Source organism: Oryctolagus cuniculus, chromosome 3 (assembly GCF_051225735.1).
Source record: "Oryctolagus cuniculus isolate XC-2025 breed Fujian yellow rabbit chromosome 3, ASM5122573v1, whole genome shotgun sequence".
In the NCBI taxonomy this organism is placed as follows: Eukaryota; Metazoa; Chordata; class Mammalia; order Lagomorpha; family Leporidae; genus Oryctolagus; species Oryctolagus cuniculus.
Window position 1 is genome coordinate 83882408 of NC_142869.1, and position 21811 is coordinate 83904218.

Consider the following 21811-nt stretch of genomic DNA (forward strand, 5'->3'; position numbering starts at 1 on the left):
ATGGTGTGAAATCTAAATATAGTGATAAAATTATCTGGTAGTTGCTTGTGTAACAGCCACAGGGATGCGAGAGGTGGATGACAGAGAGAGGAGACGTGGATCCTTGGCTGGGCATGTGCCGGGGGTCAGCCACAGAGAGGATGAGCAGCCACAGAGGGCCAGAGACCCAGGAGGAAGCAGAGCCCATGGAAGGGCATCAGGTGCATAGGTTCTGGGAATCCACAGTTAGGTGTACAGAGTGTGAAGAAACTCCAAGACAGAGAAAATGTAATGTAGTGATTTGCAGCCTGCCCTTTGAGATTGGATAAACCTGGCTTCGAACCCTAATTCTATGGCTGATTAAGTAACTTGCTCAGTGTCATATATGTAATTTCTGTGTGCCTCAGACCATCAGCTCCAAAACTGGAACCCTCAGAGGGTTTTGTACAGATTAAAACAGGATTGTCTATGGCAACGGCCATTGCATAAAGGCAGATACCTTCCTAGTGTTCCACAGTCACTTACTTCTATTATATGTAGCAATTTCCTGGTCCTGTTTTTGAGCACGCATATTGCTTCTGTATTGCTGAATTTAGTACAAACAAAGCTGGTTTAGGTTTTCTAGTAAAGAAAAGGCTGTGGATGGGTGGTGACTGAGTGGTATGGGCGGCATTGGGCAGAGGATCAGAGGCCTGCAAGTGAGGACCCTCACAAGGATAAAGAAGACCTACTCATGTGTCAGAATGGCCGAGCAGTCTAAGGCGCCAGACTCAAGAAGACCTACATAAGGGAGTCCCTGAAGTGGTAGTGTAGGTGCTCCCATTCACACATGATTTTCTCTAACTATTGGGTGGTCTGAGTCAATGATACATTCTGTTTCAATCTAGCATTAATCCCTATGCTGCACTTATTCTCAATTATGGGATGTGATTATCCTTTTATCTAGGCTCTGTGCCTTTCTTCTCCCTCATTATTGTCTTTTCCATGGCTTGCTATTCATTTCTCTGATGCACCTTAGGTTAGTAATGAACTGCTCTAGAAGTCAGCCATAAAGGATAAGACAGTGGTTAAGGTGAGTTTTAAAATTATTATTAATTATTCATGGAATTTTCTCCTCTATTGGTTCAGACAGTAAAGATTTGGCTTAAGATCTAAGTACAAGAAAACCTTTTTTATTCCTTTGAAAACAAAATACAGTAGTTTGAAAATAACCTCATTGTGTGGTACAAGTGAATGTAAGTTATAACTATTCAGACTGACCATAAAAGTGAAACAGATGTTACAATAGCTTGTGGTTTGAGTTCTTGTTTTAACTGTAGATATTGCTATAATCAACAAGAACTTCTGAATATTTCTGGAGACATGAAAATGACATGCATAGACAGAAGGAGCTTAGTTCTTGAAGCTTACTCCTCAATCAGACTTACTAAACATCACCTCTAGACACAATTTTCAGTCTGACTGCTTTAATGAGAAGAACAATGCAGCTGGAGACCACCAACTAACATTGAACTTAAGTGACACAGTGATTTAACAGAATGATCATTAGTCTTGTTTCCTTCAAAGCCAAAATGCACTGGGAGGTAGTCAATGGCATTACAAAAATATGTTAAGGACTTTGCCTAATGAGTGCCAAAACAAATTCACTTTCAAATATCCCTAAATAGCTTAAGAGAAATAACTGTGCCATGTTGTATTAATCTGTACCTATTAAAGTTTATGTATCTGGAACTTTAACAAAGGAGTATAAACATCTTGAAGTGAATATTACAGAGTCTTTAAAGCAATGCTTTTCTAAGTTTACTTGACATTTTTAGGGAGAAATTGGAAGGGATCCGTTGGTGATTTTGTAAAGGATCTTTCTAAAGGACACTGTTGGATCGTCTTCCAAGGAGGCTCCGTCATGTTTTCCAACTTTTGGATCCTTCCGAGTGAGAATGGCAGGAGGCTTAGCTGTTCACTGCAATGATTTCCCTTATTTCTGGGCACGCAGCTACATTTGACTTCCCAGCCTCTTCCCCGTGACAGGAGGCCACATGTCTGAGATCCAGATACTGGAATATGAGCAGAACTGATGGATACCACTTCCAGTCCTGGCCTATAGAAATGATCCATCCTGAAGGGGTATGGGGGAGATCTTACATATATCTTTGTCACATCTGCTGGATGGGTTTGATACCCAGGGAACAATGTATCCCAGGGAACAAGGTTTCCCTGGGCATCAACACCCTTGAAGTTGACAAGGGTGTACCTTGAGAATCAGCACTCCTTGAAGGTGACAGAGCAACAAAATATAAGGAGCCTGGGTCCCTGAATTATCAGCTGCAGGAAAGCCATCTACCAACCAAGAACACCCCCTGTATACCTAATGTGACTTATACCTTTTTAAACAATTAACATTTTGCAATATCAGCTAGAAAAACCTTTTAAACTATAATAAGCATAGATATGAAGGAACTCAAAGCCATTTGAAGAGTCTTTGAGGTTTAAGGTTTACACACCCCTTCCCCTGAAGACAGTGTTTTTAATAACGGTGATCATTTCTGTGAAGACAGAACTGGGTTTTCAGGTACCGAATCTGTTCTCTCTTCCTAACCAGGATTGCTGCCCTGGGATTTAATGGAGTCAAGAAATTGAACCTAGAATGTTTTCATTCAAAGATAAGAATGTGGCTGGAGGGCAAGTTCCTGAGAAAAACATCTGTGAAAGTAAATCAGATTTTACCTGCTGCCTCTAAAATATCCTGAGTTAGGTTAGATGCCAATTCTGATCATTTGGAACAACTTTGGTGCTTTGATCTTCACACACACAGACTTTTACTTTCTATCTGTCAAAATCGGCCAAGGGACTGGTGCTGTGGTGTAGTAGGTATAGCTGCCACCTGCAGTGCCGGCATCCCATAGAGGCTCTGGTTCAAGTGCCAGCCGCTCCATGTCCAATCCAGCTCTCTGCTACGCCCTGGGAAAGCAGTAGAAGATGACCCAAGCACTTGGGACCTGCACCCATGTGAGAGACTTGGAAGAAGCTCCTCTCCTGGCTCCTGGTTTTGAATCAGCCCAGCTCTGGCTGTTGTGTCCATTTGGGGAGTGAATCAGCGGATGGAAGACCTCTCTCTCTCTCTTTCTGCCTCTGCATCTCTGTAACTCTGCCTTTTAAATAAATAAATAGATAGATAAATAAATCTTTTTTTTTTAAATAAGCCAATCAATGGAGTTGTTCTCTGTCCTTTTATCCAAAAGAGAATCTACTGAAGGTTCTACAGACAGATGGGTGGCGAGTTTACAAGGTGGATGATGTTTTATGACAGAGTGTGAGAATAACAGCTCTTAGAAATCTAGGCAGCTAGGGAGGTGAAGGCCTAGTTCCTAGAAATGTAACGAGGATGACACAACACTGTTTGAGTGTGTGTGGCAGAGGTTGGGGGTAGGGGAGTACCATTCTTTTCATCTCTAAAACAAGGTCATTGATCCTGATGATTTTCCTGAAACAAATATTTGGAGTACCAAAATGTAGAACTTTTTCTAGAAAATGCAAGAAGAATCACTTCTTTCATCAGAGAAACCTAACATTTTCCATCAGCTCTTTCACTACCCAGCCTTTATGTGCCTATTACAGACAGATAAATATGTGTCTCACCACTACATATATGTTGGAGTCTGGGTTTCCTCATCTGTATAATGAAGACAATTACTAACTCCCCTAGGTACTGTTGGGATTGAATAATACACCATTTACAAATGCACCATTTTCAGTTTGATCACAGCAAACTGTCCATAAATGGTAGAGATAGATACCTAGGTGTATACATAATAGATCCCTTTCTGTGTCAAAACGTATCCTAAGTCTTTTTAATTTATTAATGAGATTTGTACCATAATTTATTAATTGTGTTGAGTCTTCTATTAATTACAATCATCCCTAGATAAGAGTCCTGGGAGAATTACTCTGAGACATTTTGAACTCAGATGAAGCCTACATAATGAGGATCAAAGGCAGCCTTCATCAATGACCCTTGGAGCATAAATATCAGAAACAGCAATAGGGAAGGAGATCACATTGAGAAGATGACACAAAGGATGGAGGGGATCCACACAAAGGCAAAAGGCAGAAGTCTGGAGGAGAGTGGGGAAGGGGTGTGTCAGTTCTCTGCCTGGGAATCTACCCACTCCTTCAATCTTGCTCCCTGTGAGACAGGGAGGAAGTAACCTAGAACCTACTGCTATGAATATGATAGGTCTATCTCCTCCCTACCCTCTTCCTTCCTTCTTTCCTTCCTTCCTTCCTTCCTTCCTTCCTTCCTTCCTTCCTTCCTTCCTTCTTTCCTTCTTTTCTCTTGCCCCTTCTTGTTTTCTTCCTTTACCTCCTCTTCTTCTATATATCTTCCTCATGTTCTTCCTCAGGTTTCTTTACTTGCCACCCTCTCCCAATTTATGGACTGTTTTGAGTTACTGTGAAGCAAAATGGTCCAGCTGGTGCAATAGATGGGAGCCCTGGAGATTAAACTGGGAAGAACTTGATCCAAATCCCAGCTCTGACACTATGTTATAACTTCAGCCTCCTTGGAGTTCTCTGAACTCAATTTTCTTGTTATACAAATGAAGTAACTGTCTGCTAAACTTCCTTGAAAGACCTAATGTGAAGATTTAGTGAAATTGCCAATAGGAAACCTTTTATTTTTGCTCTTCCAATTGCTAAAGAATTGAAAAGTGTCAGTTGAAAACTACACAATTCTTCAATGGTGGGATGTAAATATGTTTTGGAAGACACAGGTGGTTTTTTTTTTTGTTTTTTGTTTTTGTTTGTTTGTTTGTTTGTTTTGACAGGCAGAGTGGACAGTGAGAGAGAGAGACAGAGAGAAAGGTCTTCCTTTGCCATTGGTTCACCCTCCAATGGCTGCCGCGGCCGGTGCACCACACTGATCTGATGGCAGGAGCCAGGTACTTATCCTGGTCTCCCATGGGGTGCAGGGCCCAAGTATTTGGGCCATCCTCCACTGCACTCCCTGGCCACAGCAGAGAGCTGGCCTGAAAGAGGAGCAACCGGGACAGAATCTGGTGCCCCGGCCGGGACTAGAACCTGGTGTGCCAGCGCCGCAAGGCAGAGGATTAGCCTAGTGAGCCGTGGCACTGGCCATGAAGACACAGGTTGTAAAAGGCCTATACCCTTTGACCATTTCTGTGAATAATTCTAAACAAATAGACCTAAATGTGAAAAATCCTGAGGTTTAAAAAATCTGAGTGCTGCGTATAATGAAAAACTCTTTAACATACAAGTCAATCATAGTTTATGTAACATATGGCACAGTTAACTTGACATTCATGAACAATGATTTTCAAAGAAAACATAATATGGAGAAACATTAATAACATAAAATTAAGTGAAATGCAAGATGCAAACTTATATAATTATAACTATTTTTAAATCTATTCATTCAAAAGGATCAGAAGAAAAGAGATGGGTGGATGGTGTCTATGTTTAGGCAGTAGGACTATGGTCTGTATTTTAAATGATAAAGAGATACAATTTTCCTGGATAATTTAATAAACAATTTTCTTACGAAATAAGAATCTTAATGGTATGACATATTAGATAATGTTTCTTTTTAGACATGGGATAATATATAGTATTGTTGCTTTTATTGATTTTTTACGACTTAATAAAATGAGAATTAATGAGATTCAGCTCTAAATGTAGATGTTAAGTAGTGAACTAAAGCTATTAAAACATAACGAATTCTTAACACTTAGCAATATTGTCAATAAAAATATTTATCTCCAAGAACCAGAGAATTCAAATAATCATGTTTTATTAGATTGAGTTGAGAAACTTTATGTCTTGTTGGGGTGAGTATGCTTATTCATAATGCACACATTCTAAATTGTTTCAGAGAATGGATCTGACATTTGTTCATATTGAGACCCTTGACATTTCAGCCAGAAGTATACAGTTCATTTTGGGAAAGAAAGAAGAAAAATTAGCACAGGAAACTCAATCTTTTTTCCTGAAGTTAAAAATATTTTTACCTTTACATCTCCAAACATTGCTGGCAAGTTGTGTGTTTTTGTTCCTAAATCCAAGTGATAAAGAATATCTTCATCCATAGAGTCTAGGTAAGGATTTTTAATACGAACAAACCTTTTTCTGGAAAAAAGCACACAAACAGGATATAAAGTGATATGAAGAAAAAGCACATTAAAAAAAGGCTGTCACTCTTATACCTATGATTAACGCTAGCCCAAATACCACAGACAAACCTTTCTTTAGGACTAAGTGATTTGTTAAAGTCATGTGGTATAATAAGGACAATACTATGGTTAATATTTACTGTACATGTACTATGTGAGAGGCACAGAACTAAGAATGAATGCAACAAAAACTTCATATAGTAAATATATTCACTCATTTAATTCCATATCCACCTAACCAGGTCAGTTTGGCAATATATATTAAACCCAGTTTATAAGTGAAGAAAACACAGTTACAGAAGTTGAAAAATTTGTACAAAATTATACAATTAGTAGATTACAGGGCAGTCAGTACTATTTAGTTCTATTTGGCTCTGTGGTTTTCAATCTTCCTTGCAAAGGAAGCCATGCAATATAATCTACTAAGATCTGGAATCAGATTGCCTGGGTTCTAGTACCAGTTCAGTGATAAATGAGGGTAATTGAAAAAGCTCATAGAAAAATGGAATGAAAAGCTGTTTACTTTGGGGAAGTTGTCTAGCCTAGCAGTGGACTGAGACATCTATGTCAAGTACCACCAAGATGTTCTTGCTCTTTGTTTTATTTCCCTCAAATACTCCAAAAAAATCTTTTTTTACTTTTGAACTTTTATTTAATAAATATAAATTTCCAAACGACAACTTTTGAATTATAATGGCTCCCCCCATAATCTCCCTTCCACCTGCAACCATGCCATTTCCCACTCCCTCTCCCATCCCGTTCTTCATCATGATTCATTTTCAATTATCTTTGTATACAGAAGAACAACTTACTATATACTAAGTAAAGACTTCAACAGACTGTACCCACAAAGACACACAAAGTATAGAGTACTGTTTGGGTAGTAGTTTTACCATTAATTCTCATAGTACAACACACCAAGGGCAGAGGTCCTACATGGGGAGCAGGTGCACAGTGACTCCTGTTGTTGATTTAATAATTGACACTCTTATTTATGACATCAGTAATCACCTGAGGCTCCTGTCATGAGCTGCCAAGGCTATGGAAGCCTCTTGAGTTCCCAAACTCCAATCTTATTTAGAGAAGGCCGTAGTCAAAGTGGAAGTTCTTGCCTCCCTTCAGAGAAAGTTACCTCCTTCTTTGATGGCCTGTTCTTTTCACTGGGATCTCACTCAGAGATCTTTCATTTAGGTCAATTTTTGGCCACAATGTCTTGGCTTTCCATGCCTGCAAAACTCTCATGAGCTTTTTAGCCGGATCTGAATGCCTTAAGGGCTGATTTTGAGGCCAGAGTGCTCTTCAGGACTTTTGCCATTCGATGAGTCTGCTGTGTATCCCGCTTCCCATGTAGGATCATTCTCTCCTTTTTAATTCTATCGATTATTTGCAAACACTGGTCTTATTTATGTGATCCCTTTGACACTTAAGCCCATCTTTTTGATCAATTATGAACTTAAACTGATCACTTTAACAAGTAGGATGGCCTTGGTACATACCACCTTGATGGGATTGAATTGGAATCCCCTGGCACATTTCTAACTCTACCATTGGGGGTAAGTCCGAGTGAGCATGAGCCAAACTGTATATCTTCTCCCTCTCTTATTCCCACTCTTATATTTAACAGGGATCACTTTTCAGTTAAATTTAAACACCTAAGAATAATTGTGTATTAATTAAAGAGTTCAACCAATAGTATTAAGTAGAACAAAAAAAAGACTAAAGGGAATAAAATGGTAAGTTGTTCCTCGACAGTCAGGACAAGGGCTAATCAAGTCATTGTTTCTCCTAGTGTCCATTTCACTTCAACAGGTTTCCTTTCTGGTGCTCGGTTAGTTGCCACCGATCAGGGAGAACATATGATATTTGTCCTTTTGGGACTGGCTTATTTCATTCAGCATGCTGTTTTTCAGATTCCTCCATTTTATTGCAAATGACTGGGTTTCATTTTTTTATTGCTGTATAGTATTCTATAGAGTACATATCCCATAATTTCTTTATCCAGTCTTCTGTTGATGGGCATTTAGGTTGATTCCGTGTCTGAGCTATTGTGAATTGAGCTACAATAAACATTGAGGTGTACATAGCCCTTTTACTTGCCAATTTAATTTCCTTTGGGTAAATTCCAAGGAGTGGGATGGCTGGGTTCTGTGGTAGGGCTATAATTCAGGTTTCTTTGCAATCTCCAAACTGACTTCCATACTGGCTTTATCAACTTACATTCCCACCAACAGTGGGTTAGTGTGCCTTTTTTCCCACATCCTCACCAGCGTCTGTTGTTAGTTGAGCTGTATGTAAGCAATTCTTACAGGGGTGAGGTGAAATCTCATTGTGGTTTTGATTTGCATTTCCCTGATGGCTAGTGATCCTGAACTTTTTTTCATGTGTCCGTTGGCCATTTGGATTTCCTCTTTTGCAAAATGTCTATTGAGGTCCTTGACCCATCTCTTAAGTGGGTTGTTTGTTTTGATGTTGTGGAGTTTCTTGATCTCTTTGTACAGTCTGGTTATTAACCCTTTACCTGTTGCATAGTTTGCAAATATTTTTTGTCATTCCGTCAGTTGCCTCTTCACTTTCCTGACTGTTTCTTTTGTAGTACAGAAACTTCTCAATTTGAAATAATCCCAATAGTTAATTTTGGCGTGGACTGCCTGTGCCTCTGGGGTCTTTTCCAAGAAGACTTTGCCTGTGCCTATGTCTTGCAGGGTTTCTCCAATATTCTCTAATAATTTGATGGCATTGGGCCATAGATTTAGATCTTTAATCCACATTGAGTGGATTTTTGTGTAAGGTGCAAGGTAGGGGTCTTGCTTTATGGTTCTTTTGTATGTGGAGATCCTGGACTCCCAGCACCATTTGTTGTATAGACTGCCCTTGCTCCAGGAATTGGTTTTAGATCCTTGATCAATTATAAGTTGGCTGTAGATGTTTGGATTAATTTCTGGTGTTTCTATTCTGTTCCATTGGTCTAGCCATCTGTTTCTGTACCAGTACCATGCTGTTTTGATTACAATTGCCCTGTAGTATGTCCTGAAATCTGGTATTATGATGCCTCCAGCTTTGTTTTTGTTGTACAAGATTGCTTTAGCTATTCGAGATCTAATGTGCCTCCATGTGAATTTCAGCATCACTTTTTCCAGATCTGAGAAGAAGGTCTTCGGTATCTTGATTGGTATTGCATTGAATCTATAAATTGCTTTTGGGAGAATGGACATTTTGATGATATTGATTCTTCCAATCCATGAGCATGGAAGATTTTTCCATTTCTTGGTATCCTCTTCTATTTCTTTCTTTAAGGTTTTGTAAATTTCATCGTAGGTATCCTTAATGTCCTTGGTTAAGTTTATTCCAAGGTACTTGATTGTTTTTGTAGCTATTGTGAATGAGATTGATCTTAGCAGTTCTTCCTCAGCCAAGGAATTGTCTGTGTATACAAAGGCTGTTGATTTTTGTGCACTGATTTTACATCCTACTACTTTTCCAAACTCTTCTATGAGCTCAAATAGTCTTAGTAGAGTTCTTTGGATCCCCTAAATAAAGAATCATATCATCTGCAAAGAGGGATAGTTTGACTTCTTCCTTCCCAATTTGTATCCCTTTAATTTCTTTTTCTTGCCTAATAGCTCTGGCTAGAACTTCCAGAACGATATTGAATAGCAACGGTGAGAGTGGGCTTCCCTGTCTGGTACTGGATCTCAGTGGGAATGCTTCCAACTTTTCCCCATTCAATAGGATGCTGGCCGTGGGTTTTTCATAAATTGCTTTGATGGTATTGAGGAATGTTCCTTCTATACCCAATTTGCTTAGTTTTCATCATAAAAGGGTGTTGTATTTTATCAAATGCTTTCTCTGCATCTACTGTGATAATGATATGTTTTTTCTTTTGCAGTTTTTTAATGTGGTGTATCACATTGATTGATTTGTTAATGTTGAACCATCCCTGCATACCAGGGATAAATCCCACTTGGTCTGGGTGGATGATTTTTCTGATGTGTTGTTGCATTCTATTGGCGAGAATTTTATTGAGGTTTTCTGTGTCTATGTTCATCACAGAAATTGGTCTGTAATTCTCTTTCAATGCTGCATCTTTTTCAAGTTTAGGAATTAAGGTGATCCTGGCTTCATAGAAAGAATTTGGGAGAATTCTCTCTTTTTTTGGTTGTTCTGAATAGTTTGAGAAGAGTTGGAGTTAGTTCTTCTTTAAATGTCTGGTAGAATTCAACAGTGAATCCATCTGGTCCTGGGCTTTTCTTTGTTGGGAGGGCCTTTATTACTGATTCAATTTCTGTCTCAGTTATGGGTCTGTTTAGGTTTTCTCTGTCTTCCTGGTTCAATTTAGGTAGGTTGCATGTGTCCAGGAATCTATCCATTTCTGATAGATTTCCCTGTTTGCTGGCATACAGCTCTTTGTAGTAATTTCTGATGACTCTTTATTTCTGTGGTGTCATCTCTGATTTTATTGATTTGGGTCTTTTCTTTTTTTAGTTAGTTGGGCCAATGCGGTGTCAATTTTGCTTTTTTTTTTTTTTTTTTCAAAAAACTAGCTCTTCCTTTGTCTGACCTTTTGTAATGTTTTTTGGACTCAATCCTATTGATTTATTCTCTAATTTTAATTATTTCTCTTCTCCTACTAGTTTTGGGTCTGGTTTGCTGCAGTTTTTCTAGATCTTTGAGATGCATTGATAGCTCATTTGTTTGGTGCCTTCCCAATTTCTTGATATAATTACCGATTGCTATAAACTTTCCTCTTAATGCTGCTTTTGCTGCATCCCATAAGTTTTGGTATGTTGTGTTGTTATCCTCATTTACTTCCAGAAAGTTTTGGATTTCTCTTTTGATTTTTTTTCTATGACCCATTGTTCATTCAGGAGCATGTTGTTCAGTCTCCATGTGTTTGCATATGCTCTAAGGATTCCTGAGTTGCTAATTTCCAACTTCATTCCCCTATGGTCTGAGAAGCTGCATCATATGATTCTAATTCTTTTGAATTTGCTGAGACTTGCTTTATGGCCTAGTATGTGGTCAGTCCTAGAGTAGGTTCCAGGTACTACTGAGAAGATTGTGTATGCTTCAAGTGTAGGATGAAAAGTTCTGTAGATCTCTGTTAGATCCATTTGGGTTATAGTGTCGATTAAATCTGCTGTTTCCTTGTTGATCTTCTGTCTGGTTGATCTGTCTATTTCTAAAACTGGAGTATTGAAGTTCCCCAATACTATTGTATTGGAGTCTAAATCTCCTTTTAAGTTCTTTAACATATCTTTAAATAACCCGGTGCCCTGTAATTAGGTGCATATACATTTATAATAGTTACATCTTCCTGTTGAATTGATCCCTTAATCATTATATAGTGCCCCTCTTTGTCTCTCTTAATAGTTTTTTTTTTTGTTAAAGTTTATTTTGTCTGATATTAAGATGGCTATGCCAGCTCTTTTTTGGTTTCTATTGGCATGGAATATCTTTTTCCAACCTTTCCCTTTCAGTCTGCATGCATCTTTGTTGGAAAGATATGTTTCTTGTAAGCAGCAAATAGATGGGTTTTGTCTGAACAATCTTAACAAGACTTGCATCTTTTTTTTTAAGATTCATCTATTTATTTGAAAGGCAGAGTTACAGATAGGCAGAGGCAGTGAAAGAGAGAGAGAGACAGAGACACAGAGAGAGAGAGCGAGAGAGAGAGAGAGAGAGAGAGATCTCTTTCATCTGCTGGTTCATTCCCCAAATGACCATATGGCTGGAGGCGGGTCAATCCAAAGCTAGGTACCAGGAATCAGGAGCTTCTCCTGGGTCTCCCACACGGATGCAGGGGCCCAAGGACTTGGGCCACCTTCTGCTGCTTCCCCAGGCCACAGCAGGGACCTGGATCAGAAATGGAGCAGCAGGGATTTAAACCAGTGCCTATATGGGAGGCCAGCATTGCAGGCAGCGGCTTTATCTGCTATACCATAGCACTGCCCACAAGCCTTTCTTCTTTATATATTTCCAGTTATTCTCAAGCTGGTGGTACAATAAAATTGCCAGGAAATTAAAAAAAAAAAAATAACACCAGTGACGAGTTCCAATTTAAGTCCTCTGAATGTACTTTTTAAATCTTCCCAGATGGTCTGATTAGAGCCAATGTTAAGAAATCCTGCAATGGCTGGCGCCATGGCTCAGTAGGCTAATCCTCCACCTGCGGTGCCGGCACCCCAGGTTCTAGTCCCAGTTGGGGCACCGGATTCTGTCCCGGTCACTCCTCTTCCTGTCCAGCTCTGCTGTGGCCTGGGAGTGCAGTGGAGGATGGCCCAAGTTCTTGGGCCCTGCACCTGCATGGAGACCAGGAGAAGTACCTGGCTCCTGACTTTGGATCAGCGTGGTGCACCGGCCGCAGTGCTCCGGCTGCAGCGGCCATTGGGGGGGGGGGGTGAACCAACGGGAAAAAAGAAGACCTTTCTCCCTGTGTCTCTCTCACTGTCCACTCTGCCTGTATTGTTCCTGAAACATCCTTCCCCCTTTCTCTTCCATTTTTCACTTCTCAAAATCTTACTCATCCTTCATTATACAATTCAAATATCACCTCTTTCGTGAAAGTTTTACCAAGTATCTTCCCCCCCAGTCAGTATTCATTTCCCCCATGGTGTTCATAAAGTACTTGCTCTTATGCTAATGCTTACAGATAGTATGTCATATCATAAAACAGTTAATTTTCTGTCTCCCCAGAAATCTAAATTCCTTCATGGAAGTTGTCTCATATCCTTCTTTAATCCCTCTTTGTTGTTTGTTTGTTTGTTTGTTTGTTTTGTTTTGTTTTTTTGACAGGCAGTTAGACAGTGAGAGAGAGAAAGAGAGAAAGGTCTTCCTTTTCTGTTGGTTCACCCCCCCAATGGCCGATGTGGCCGGCGCACCATGCTGATCCAAAGCCAGGAGCCAGGTGCTTCTCCTGGTCTCCCATGTGGGTGCAGGGCCCAAGAACTTGGGCCATCCTCCACTGTACTCCTGGGCCACAGCAGAGAGCTGGACAGGAAGAGGAGTGACCGGGACAGAATCCGATGCCCCAACCGGGACTAGAACCTGGGGTACCAGCACCGCAGGTGGAGGATTAGCCTACTGAGCCGTGGCGCCGGCTAATCCCTCATTTTTAACAAGCCCTGTTTGTGGAGTTAAATTTAACTGTTCAGGAAGTGGAACAAAATAATATTAATTTCTTCCTCAAAAACACTTAGAGTAATATATTCTTAATTAATTTTTGGGTCATCCCTGGTTTAAAAAAATAAATTAGAAATAGTAAAGTACACTTTACCATTCTGGACCAACCTCAAGATCTCAAAGCAAAGAGACCCCGAATAGCTATAGCATCTTAAACAGCAAAAACAAAGCTGGATGCATCACAATACCAGATTATCAAGACATACTGCTAGGCAGTTACAATCAAAACACCCTGGTACTGGCACAAAAACAGATGTGTAGACCAATGGAACAGAATAGAAACTCCAGAAATCAATCCATACATCTACATTCAACTTGTCTTTGACAAAGGAGCTAAAATCAATCCCTGGAACAAAGACTGCCAACAAATGACACTAGGAAAACTGGATTTCCATGTGCAGCAGTATGAAATAAGACCCTTACCTTATATCTTACACAAAAATCCACTCAAAATGGGTCAAAATACCTATCTATGACCCAACACCACCAAATTACTAGAGAACATTGGAGAAACCCTGCAAGACATTGGCATAGGAAAAGACTTCTCAGAAAAGACCCCAGGGGCCAGCACTGTGGCTCACTTGGTTAATCCTCCACCTGCAGCGCCGGTATCCCATGTGGGTGCTGGGTTCTAGTCCCGGTTGCTTCTCTTCCAGTCCAGCTCTCTGCTGTGGCCCGGGAGGGAAGTGGAGGTTGGCCTAGGTGCTTGGGCCCCTGCACCCACATGGGAGACCAGGAGGAAGTACCTCTCTCCTGGCTTTGGATCAGCGCAGTGCCGGCCATGGTGGCCATTTGGGGGGTGAACCAACGGAAGGAAGACCTTTCTCTCTGTCTCTCTCTCTCACTGTCTGTAGCTCTACCTGTCAAATTTAAAAAAAGAAGACCCCAGAAGCACAGGCAGTCAAAGCAAAAACTGACAAAATTGAGAAGTTTCTTCACCACAAAAGAAACACTCAGCAAAGTAAAGAACCAACCAATACAATTGGAGAAAATATTTGCAAACTATTAAACTAGTAAAGGATTAATATCCAGCATCTATAAAAAGCCAAAGAAACTCAACAACAACAAAACAAATAATCCAGTTAAGAAATGGGCAAAGGACCTGAACAAGCATTTTTCAAGAGAGGAAATTCAAATAGCCAATAAACACATGAAGAAATGCTCAGGATTGCTAGTCATCAGGGAAATGCAAATCAAAACCACAAAGAGGTTTCATCTCATCCCAGTTAGAATGACAGAAATCACAAACAACAAATGCTGACAAGGATGTGGGGAAAAGTGTACCCTAATCCACTCTTGGTAGGAATGGAAACTGGTGCAGCCACTGTGGAAGATAATATGGAGATACCTCAGAAATCTGAATATAAATCTACCATATGACCCAGCCATCTCACTCCTCGAAATTACCCAAAAGAAATATAATCAGCATTTGAAAGAGTGATCTGTACCTCCATGTTTATTGCAGCTCAATCTACAATAGCTAAGATATAGAACCAACCCAGATTCCATCAACTGTTAGCTAGATAAAGAAATTATGGTATATATACACTATGGAATACTACACAAAAGTTAAAAAAAAATCCTGTCATTTTACAACAAAATGGATGCAATTGGAAATCATTATACTTTGTGAAATAAGCCAGTCTTAAAAAGTCAAATACTATGGGGCTGATGCTGTGGCTCAGCGGGTTAATGCCCTGACCTGAAGCTCCTGCATCCCACATGGGCGCCAGTTCGAGAACTGGCTGCTCCACTTCTGCTCCAGCTCTCTGCTATGGCCTGGAAAAGCAGTAGAGGATGGCCCAATTCCTTGGGCCCCTGCACCCTCAAAGGAGACCGGAAGAAGCTCCTGGTTCCTGGCTTCGGATCAGCGCAGCTCTGGCCGTTGCAGCCAACTGGGGAGTGAACCATCAGATGGAAGATCTCTCCCTCTCTCTCTCTCTCTCTCTCTGCCGCTGCCTCTCTCTGTGTAACTCTTTCAAATAAATAAATAAATCTTTAAAAAAAAAAAAAGACAAACACTATATGTTCTCTCTGATATGTGGTAACTAAAGTAATCTAGAGGAGTGAAATTGACATCTTGTGATACAATGATTTTGAACAGCCCTTGTCTTGATTGTTGAGGAACAGTGTTTTTTGTTTGTTTGTTTCATTTTGTTTTCTCTTTATCCTATTTGTTGAACTCTTTACTTAGTGTAGAGTTAATCTTACCAATACCAAGTTAACAGAAAATAGATCTTTGTAAAAAATAAGAATGGGAACAGTAGAGGGGGGAGGAAGAAAGGTAGAAGTAGGGGCAGGAGGGAGGTAGGGTGGGAAGAATTACTACATTTCTAAATTTGTATATATGAAATGCAGGAAGTTCGTATTCCTTAAATAAAAATTTTTTTTTTAAATCTCAAAGTTAAAGGAGTTGTGCTTTCTTTTCTAATGAGAGACAAGAGGACATTCTTCCATAGTTCCTTGTTGTGCAAACATGGATCAAAGGTCCAGTAACAGTGTCACCCAAAATCCTGGAGTGGGGTGGAGGCTGAGGGGCGAGGAGTTTGGGCACAATGAGTTAAGCAAATGCTCAGGAAAATCTGTCCCATATCAGATTGCTGGTTTGAGTCTTGTCATCTCTACTTCCAGTCCAGCTTCCTGTTTATGCATCCAAGAAGGCAGTAGATGATGGCTCATGTGCTTGAGTTCCTGCCATCTACGTGGGAAATCTGGCTCTGGCTTCAGCTGGCCTAGCCCTGCCTATTGGAGGTATTTGGGGAGTGAACCAGTAGATGGAGAATTCTCTCTCTCTCTCTCTCTCTCTCTCTCTCTCTGTCTCCTCCTACATTTCAAATAAATAAATAAATAAATATTTTTAAAAGAGATATGCAAAATCGCAGGATCCACCTTAGCTCTGCTGAATCAAAATCTCCAAGCTAATAAACTGTGCAATCCACATACACATGAGAGTTTGAAAAATATTGCCATCCAGTTTCTCTTCCAAATCCTCTTACACTTTCCAATTTACCGTGCCAAAACTATTTTTATGATCAGGAGATTTTCCTTTGGATTCTCTACTGAATCTATAAATCACTTCTCTATAAAAGAGTCTCACTCATCTACCCTGGAGATTCTAAACTCTAGCTACCTATTAGAATCACCAGGGAGATTTTCAAGGATACTGATCAATGGTCCTCAGGTATAGAAATTCTGGTTTTATTGGTCAAGAAGACTTAAGTCTTGGTCTTCTAAAAGGAATTAATCTATTCCATTTTTAAGGTAAGAAAAATTCTCAAACCAGGATAGCCATTAATTATATTCTCTTGTATTAATTTTAATTTCTTATTAATTCTTTGGGACACATTCTTTAGTTTTCATTGATGATCTGATGATTTTTTTTTTGAGGTTCTGAGTTTTTTTTTTTAACTTTTATTTAATGAATATAAATTTCCAAAGTACGGCTTATGGATTACAATGGCTTCCCCCCCATAACGTCCCTCCCACCTGCAACCCTCCCCTCTCCCACTCCCTCTCCCCTTCCATTCACATCAAGATTCATTTTCGATTCTCTTTATATACAGAAGATCAGTTTAGCATACATTAAGTAAAGATTTCAACAGTTTGCTCCCACACAGAAACATAAAGTGAAAAATAATAGATGATTTTTTAAATGATGATGAAATCAGATCAGACCTATTGTCATGTTTAATCCCAGTGAGAGTCAAGTTGGGAATTGATAATTTCTTCTTTTTTTTTTTTTTTAACAGAAGATCAGTTTAGTATACATTAAGTAAAGATTTCAACAGTTTGCACCCCCATAGAAACACAAAATGAAATATACTGTTTGAGTACTCGTTATAGCATTAAGCCTCAATGTACAGCACATTAAGGACAGAGATCCTACATGAGGAGTAAGTGAACAGTGACTCCTGTTGTTGACTTTACAAATTGACACTCCTGTTTATGGCATCAGTAATCTCTCTATGCATCAGTCATGAGTTTCCAAGGCTATGGAAGTCCCTTGAGTTCTCCGACTCTTATCTTGTTTAGACAAGGTTATAGTCAAAGTGGAGGTTCTCTCCTCCCTTCGATCTGATGATTATTAATAATCCCTCAGTCAGAAATTTGAGGGGAGACCTGTAGAAGACTTTTGTTCCACTGGGTTAATCAAGAAGTACTTCTAAGATGATCACTTCTAAATTTTAGGCTTGATTTTCTCTATTTTTGTGAAAAATGACATTTTTACAGAAATTACATTTAATATGGAGATCCTGTTAACAATATCAATTCTTTCCATTCATGAACATGGAATGCCTTTTCAGTTATTTGTGTCTTCTTCAATTTCTTTCATTAGTGTGTTATAGTTGTCAATGTACAAATATTTTACCTCCTTGATTAATTTTATACTTAAGTGTCTTAATCATTCTGGTATTACCATAAATGGGATATTTTTTAAATTTCTTTTTCACATAGTTTGCTAGTATGTAGAAATGATACTGATTTTTTAATGATGATTTTGTAATCTATAACTTTAACAAATTTGTTCTTCAGTCGTAACAGTTCCTTGGTGAAGACTTTAAAGGGGCAAACATGGAAAGATCATACTCCTTGATTTCAAAATTTATTGTAAAGCAAATATAATCAAATAGCATGTCAATAGCATTGAAACAGACACATCAACCAATGAGCAAGGTGGCCTATAAATTAACCTAAATACTTATGATCAACTGATCTTCAACAAAGGTGACATAACATAATAGGGAAAAAATGTCTCTTTAATATATGGTATTGGTGAAGCTAGTTATCTACATGCAAAAGAATTAAACTCAATCCTTATCTCATACCATATACAAAAATCAACTGAAACTGGATAAAAGAGGTAAATGTGAGATCCAAAACTGTAAAGCCACCAGAAGAAAAGGTAGGGGGAAATGTAGGGACCACAGCACTGGTCCAGACATGGACTTTCTTGGATGGACTCCAGAAACACAGGCAACAAAAGCTAAAGTAGACAAGTGGGACCATATCTAACTAAAAAGCTTCTGCACAGCAGAGCAAACAACAGAGTGAAGAGCTAGTCTACAGACTGGGAGAAGATATTTGCAAACTATGCAACTACTAGCTTAACAGCAGGAAAAAATAACCTGGGTTTTAAAATAGGCAAAGGATCTGGACAGATATTTCTCAAAAGAAGTGACATGAATGGCCAATAGATATGTGAAAAATGTTCAACCTTTCTACTTGTAAAGAAAATGTAATTAAAGCTACAATGAAACCTCACCACACATCTGCTAGAATGACTATTATCAAAAAGGCAAATGGTAGTAAGTGTTGCAAGGATATGAGTGCAGAAGAAATCTTTACTTAGTATATACTAAGTTGATATTCTATATATAAAGATAATTGAAAATGAATCATGATGAAGAATGGGATGGGAGAGGGAATTGGAGATGGGATGGTTGTGGGTGGGAAGGAGGTTATGGGGGGGGAACCACTATAATTCAAAAGTTGTAGTTTGGAAATTTATATTTATTAAATAAAAGTTAAAAAAAAGAATGGCCGTTTGGGAGGTTCCTTTAAAAACTGAAAATGGAGTTTCCATATGATATAGCAACCTTGATCTGAGTTAATGAGAATGCTTGTGGAAAAACGGAATTAAAAGATGTTAATTTTAGTGCAAAAAAGATTGAAATTCATATAAAATTCTATTGATAATGTGTATTTTCCACAAACTTATTGAAGACCTCACATATCCAAAGGAATTGAAATCAGTACCTTGAAGAGATACCTGCACTACTATGTTCATTTATGCATGATTCACAATAACCCAGATATACTAGTAACCTAAGTGCCCATCAATGGAAGAATGGATAAAGAAAATGTGATATATATGTATATATATGTGTATATATATATATATGTATATATATATAAAACTGGAATACTACAGAGCCTTTAAAAAGAGGGAAATTCTGTCATTCGTAGCAACATGGATAGAACTGGAAGACATTATGCTAAGTAAAATAAGCCAGAAACAGAATAGCAAATACTGCAAGATCTTACTTATATGTGGAATCTGAAAAAAATACATGTCATAGAAATAAAGAATAGAAAGGTTACCAGAGGCCAGGGTGGGGAGTGTGGTGGGGTGGGAAAAGGGAAGATATTGATCAAAGGGAACAAAATCTCAAGGTAGATTTACTGCATGGAAACCACAATCAATGATATCATATTGTATTGTACAAAATTGCCTTAAACACAGGTTTTTAATGCCCTCATTATAAAAAATCATAGGTTGGTGAAGTAATGGATGTGTTAATTAGCTTGATTGACTCTTTCTATAATCTATACATCAATCAAAACACCACAATTTATTCCACAAATGCAATTATTATTTGTCAATTTAAAATAAATTAATAATTTTTAATTTAAAGAGAAAAAGCCTGTCTAGTATTTCATACAGAATTCACCTCAATGGGACTCTAGCACTATAATACTTGGAGCTTTCTGAAATATATAATTTCTACTAAAACATGCAAATGCTGTTTCTCAGATTTTTTTTGTGTGTTTTTCTTTCATATGCCTAAGAGCACAGAGTAATCTTTTAACAAGGCATGGTGAATTACACAGCATGATCAGTATTAAATATTGATAACCAAAAAAAAAGTCCTTGCTAGGAAGAGATCTTCTCATTTTCCCAGAACCATCTTGTACGTAATTGTTCCATTGCTCTCTCTTCTAGGCTTCCATGGAAATGAACATGGCACAACGCTACCTCTGTTCAGGTGGGTAAATGGAGTGTTTTCTAAAATGTTGATATGACAGAGGCTCTAACCAAGGCATTTCACACAACTTACAACAAATCAGAGGCAACTCACAAACATTCCTTAAACCAGATAAAGATTAATTTTGTATTGTGTTTTGTTAACCTGGGGAAGGAACTGGAGCTAAATTTGCAGACAATTTCAGCAGATTTATGTCTGTCCCTGAGATGAGTAACATCCATGGCATTTTAGAAGTGAGTTCCATGTACAGTCCTCACGAAGCATATGAAATCACTTCATGATATGATGCAACACAGCCAAATCTCCTTCTGGCACTGTGAGGTCCCTTTAATTGTTTCTCAGATAAAGCCCATGGTCCTGGAATTAAAGGCTGAACTCCATAGTGAATTCCAAGATGAACTTTGAATGGGTTCCCTTCTGCAGTTTGGCTAAATGTTTGCCTGTTCTTCCTGACTTCTTTTGCCTTGCATTCTTAAATAAGCCAGCTCTCTACCTCATCAAGAACAAAGTAATGTCAATAATCATCAGGAAGAAATTTTGCATAGCTTTTATTCTATTCTGTATTTTGAGCTGGATTCCAACTATATAGTTTCTAAACTTGGGAAATTTACAGAACTGTAGCTGCCCACCATCTGATCATTTACATATCAGATCCAAACAAATAACAAATCAAAATTACTCACCCCCTGTATGTCTTCCTGTCAGATCTCATGGACCTGTTGGAAGCAGGTAAAATTGAAGCCATACTTTGTACTAGGTGAATATCAGGAAATGCAATATTGCGACTTGCTATTAAACTACAGATCTAATCATGATAGCTTGGTTCCAAATTGGAATAAGATCGTCCCTTAAAACATGTTTTCTTCTAAAGTTGTTAAAGAAATGCTTCCCTTAGCATTTTAAACTCCTTTATCATTTCAAAAATACTCCCCCTCATCTGTCCTTTTATACACAGCCCAGCTCTCAGCGTAGAGCTTCCCCAAGAAGATAGGCTTCTTTGGAAGGTGTGGCGTTCTGCCTCTTTGACCGGGCTGGTTAGCTGTTGATTGTGGACCAGAGCACCGTTAGCTTGCTTCTGGCCTTGGTCCCAATGTGGATCTGGTGCAGCACACAGACTATTTGCTTTGAGACAACTTTCAATGGTTGCCAGACCTCTCTTGGTTTCCATGATAACTCCATTAGGTTATCCCAAAAATGTGTCCAGTACACGTGAGGACTTGCAGTTCTCAAATATTTCATTTTCCCATCCCCATCTCCCTCTCACCAATGTGTTTACATTCTTTGAGTTAACAAGCAAGGAAAACATCCAAAGTCAGCACCACACAAAGCACCTTCATCTGAACTTTGCCCTTTCAAGTTCACAGAAAAGACCTGATAATCCAACAAAATGTGTTTCTCAGGGCCTCCTCCTGTAGTTAAACTTATGATTCCTGTAAAATCCATTGAATTCGTTGTCTGGGGGTCACTCCAGGTAGAACATCAAAATACAGCTGAATGTTCTCAGGGCACAGTCTCTTAGGAAATCCATAAAGTCATCATTTCCATCGATGCCTCTGACTCTTCGCGCTGGAGAGAGCAAGTCCAGAGACTCTAGAGGAGTGTGACCCTGATCCCTGGTTCCCACAGCTCCATGGCAATCAGCTGAGGTTCTATGATGCTGCTGAGTGTTCAAGAACATTAGACTCGTGGCTTTCAAGCCAA

At 38.9% G+C, this 21811-nt stretch overlaps 1 protein-coding gene across 1 annotated transcript in view; it reads right to left on the bottom strand.

Annotated features, from left to right (window-relative positions):
* UPP2 (uridine phosphorylase 2) overlaps positions 1–21029 on the bottom strand; it is a 65464-nt gene extending 44435 nt beyond the window's left edge. The window contains exons 1-2 of the mRNA XM_008258604.5: positions 20794–21029; positions 6003–6120 (exon numbers count right to left, since the gene is read on the bottom strand). Of these exons, the coding sequence (XP_008256826.2) occupies positions 6003–6120; positions 20794–20855 (180 nt within the window). The 5' untranslated portion in view covers positions 20856–21029. The remainder of the gene's footprint in view (positions 1–6002; positions 6121–20793) is intronic.
* Between the last annotated feature and the right edge of the window lie 782 nt (positions 21030–21811).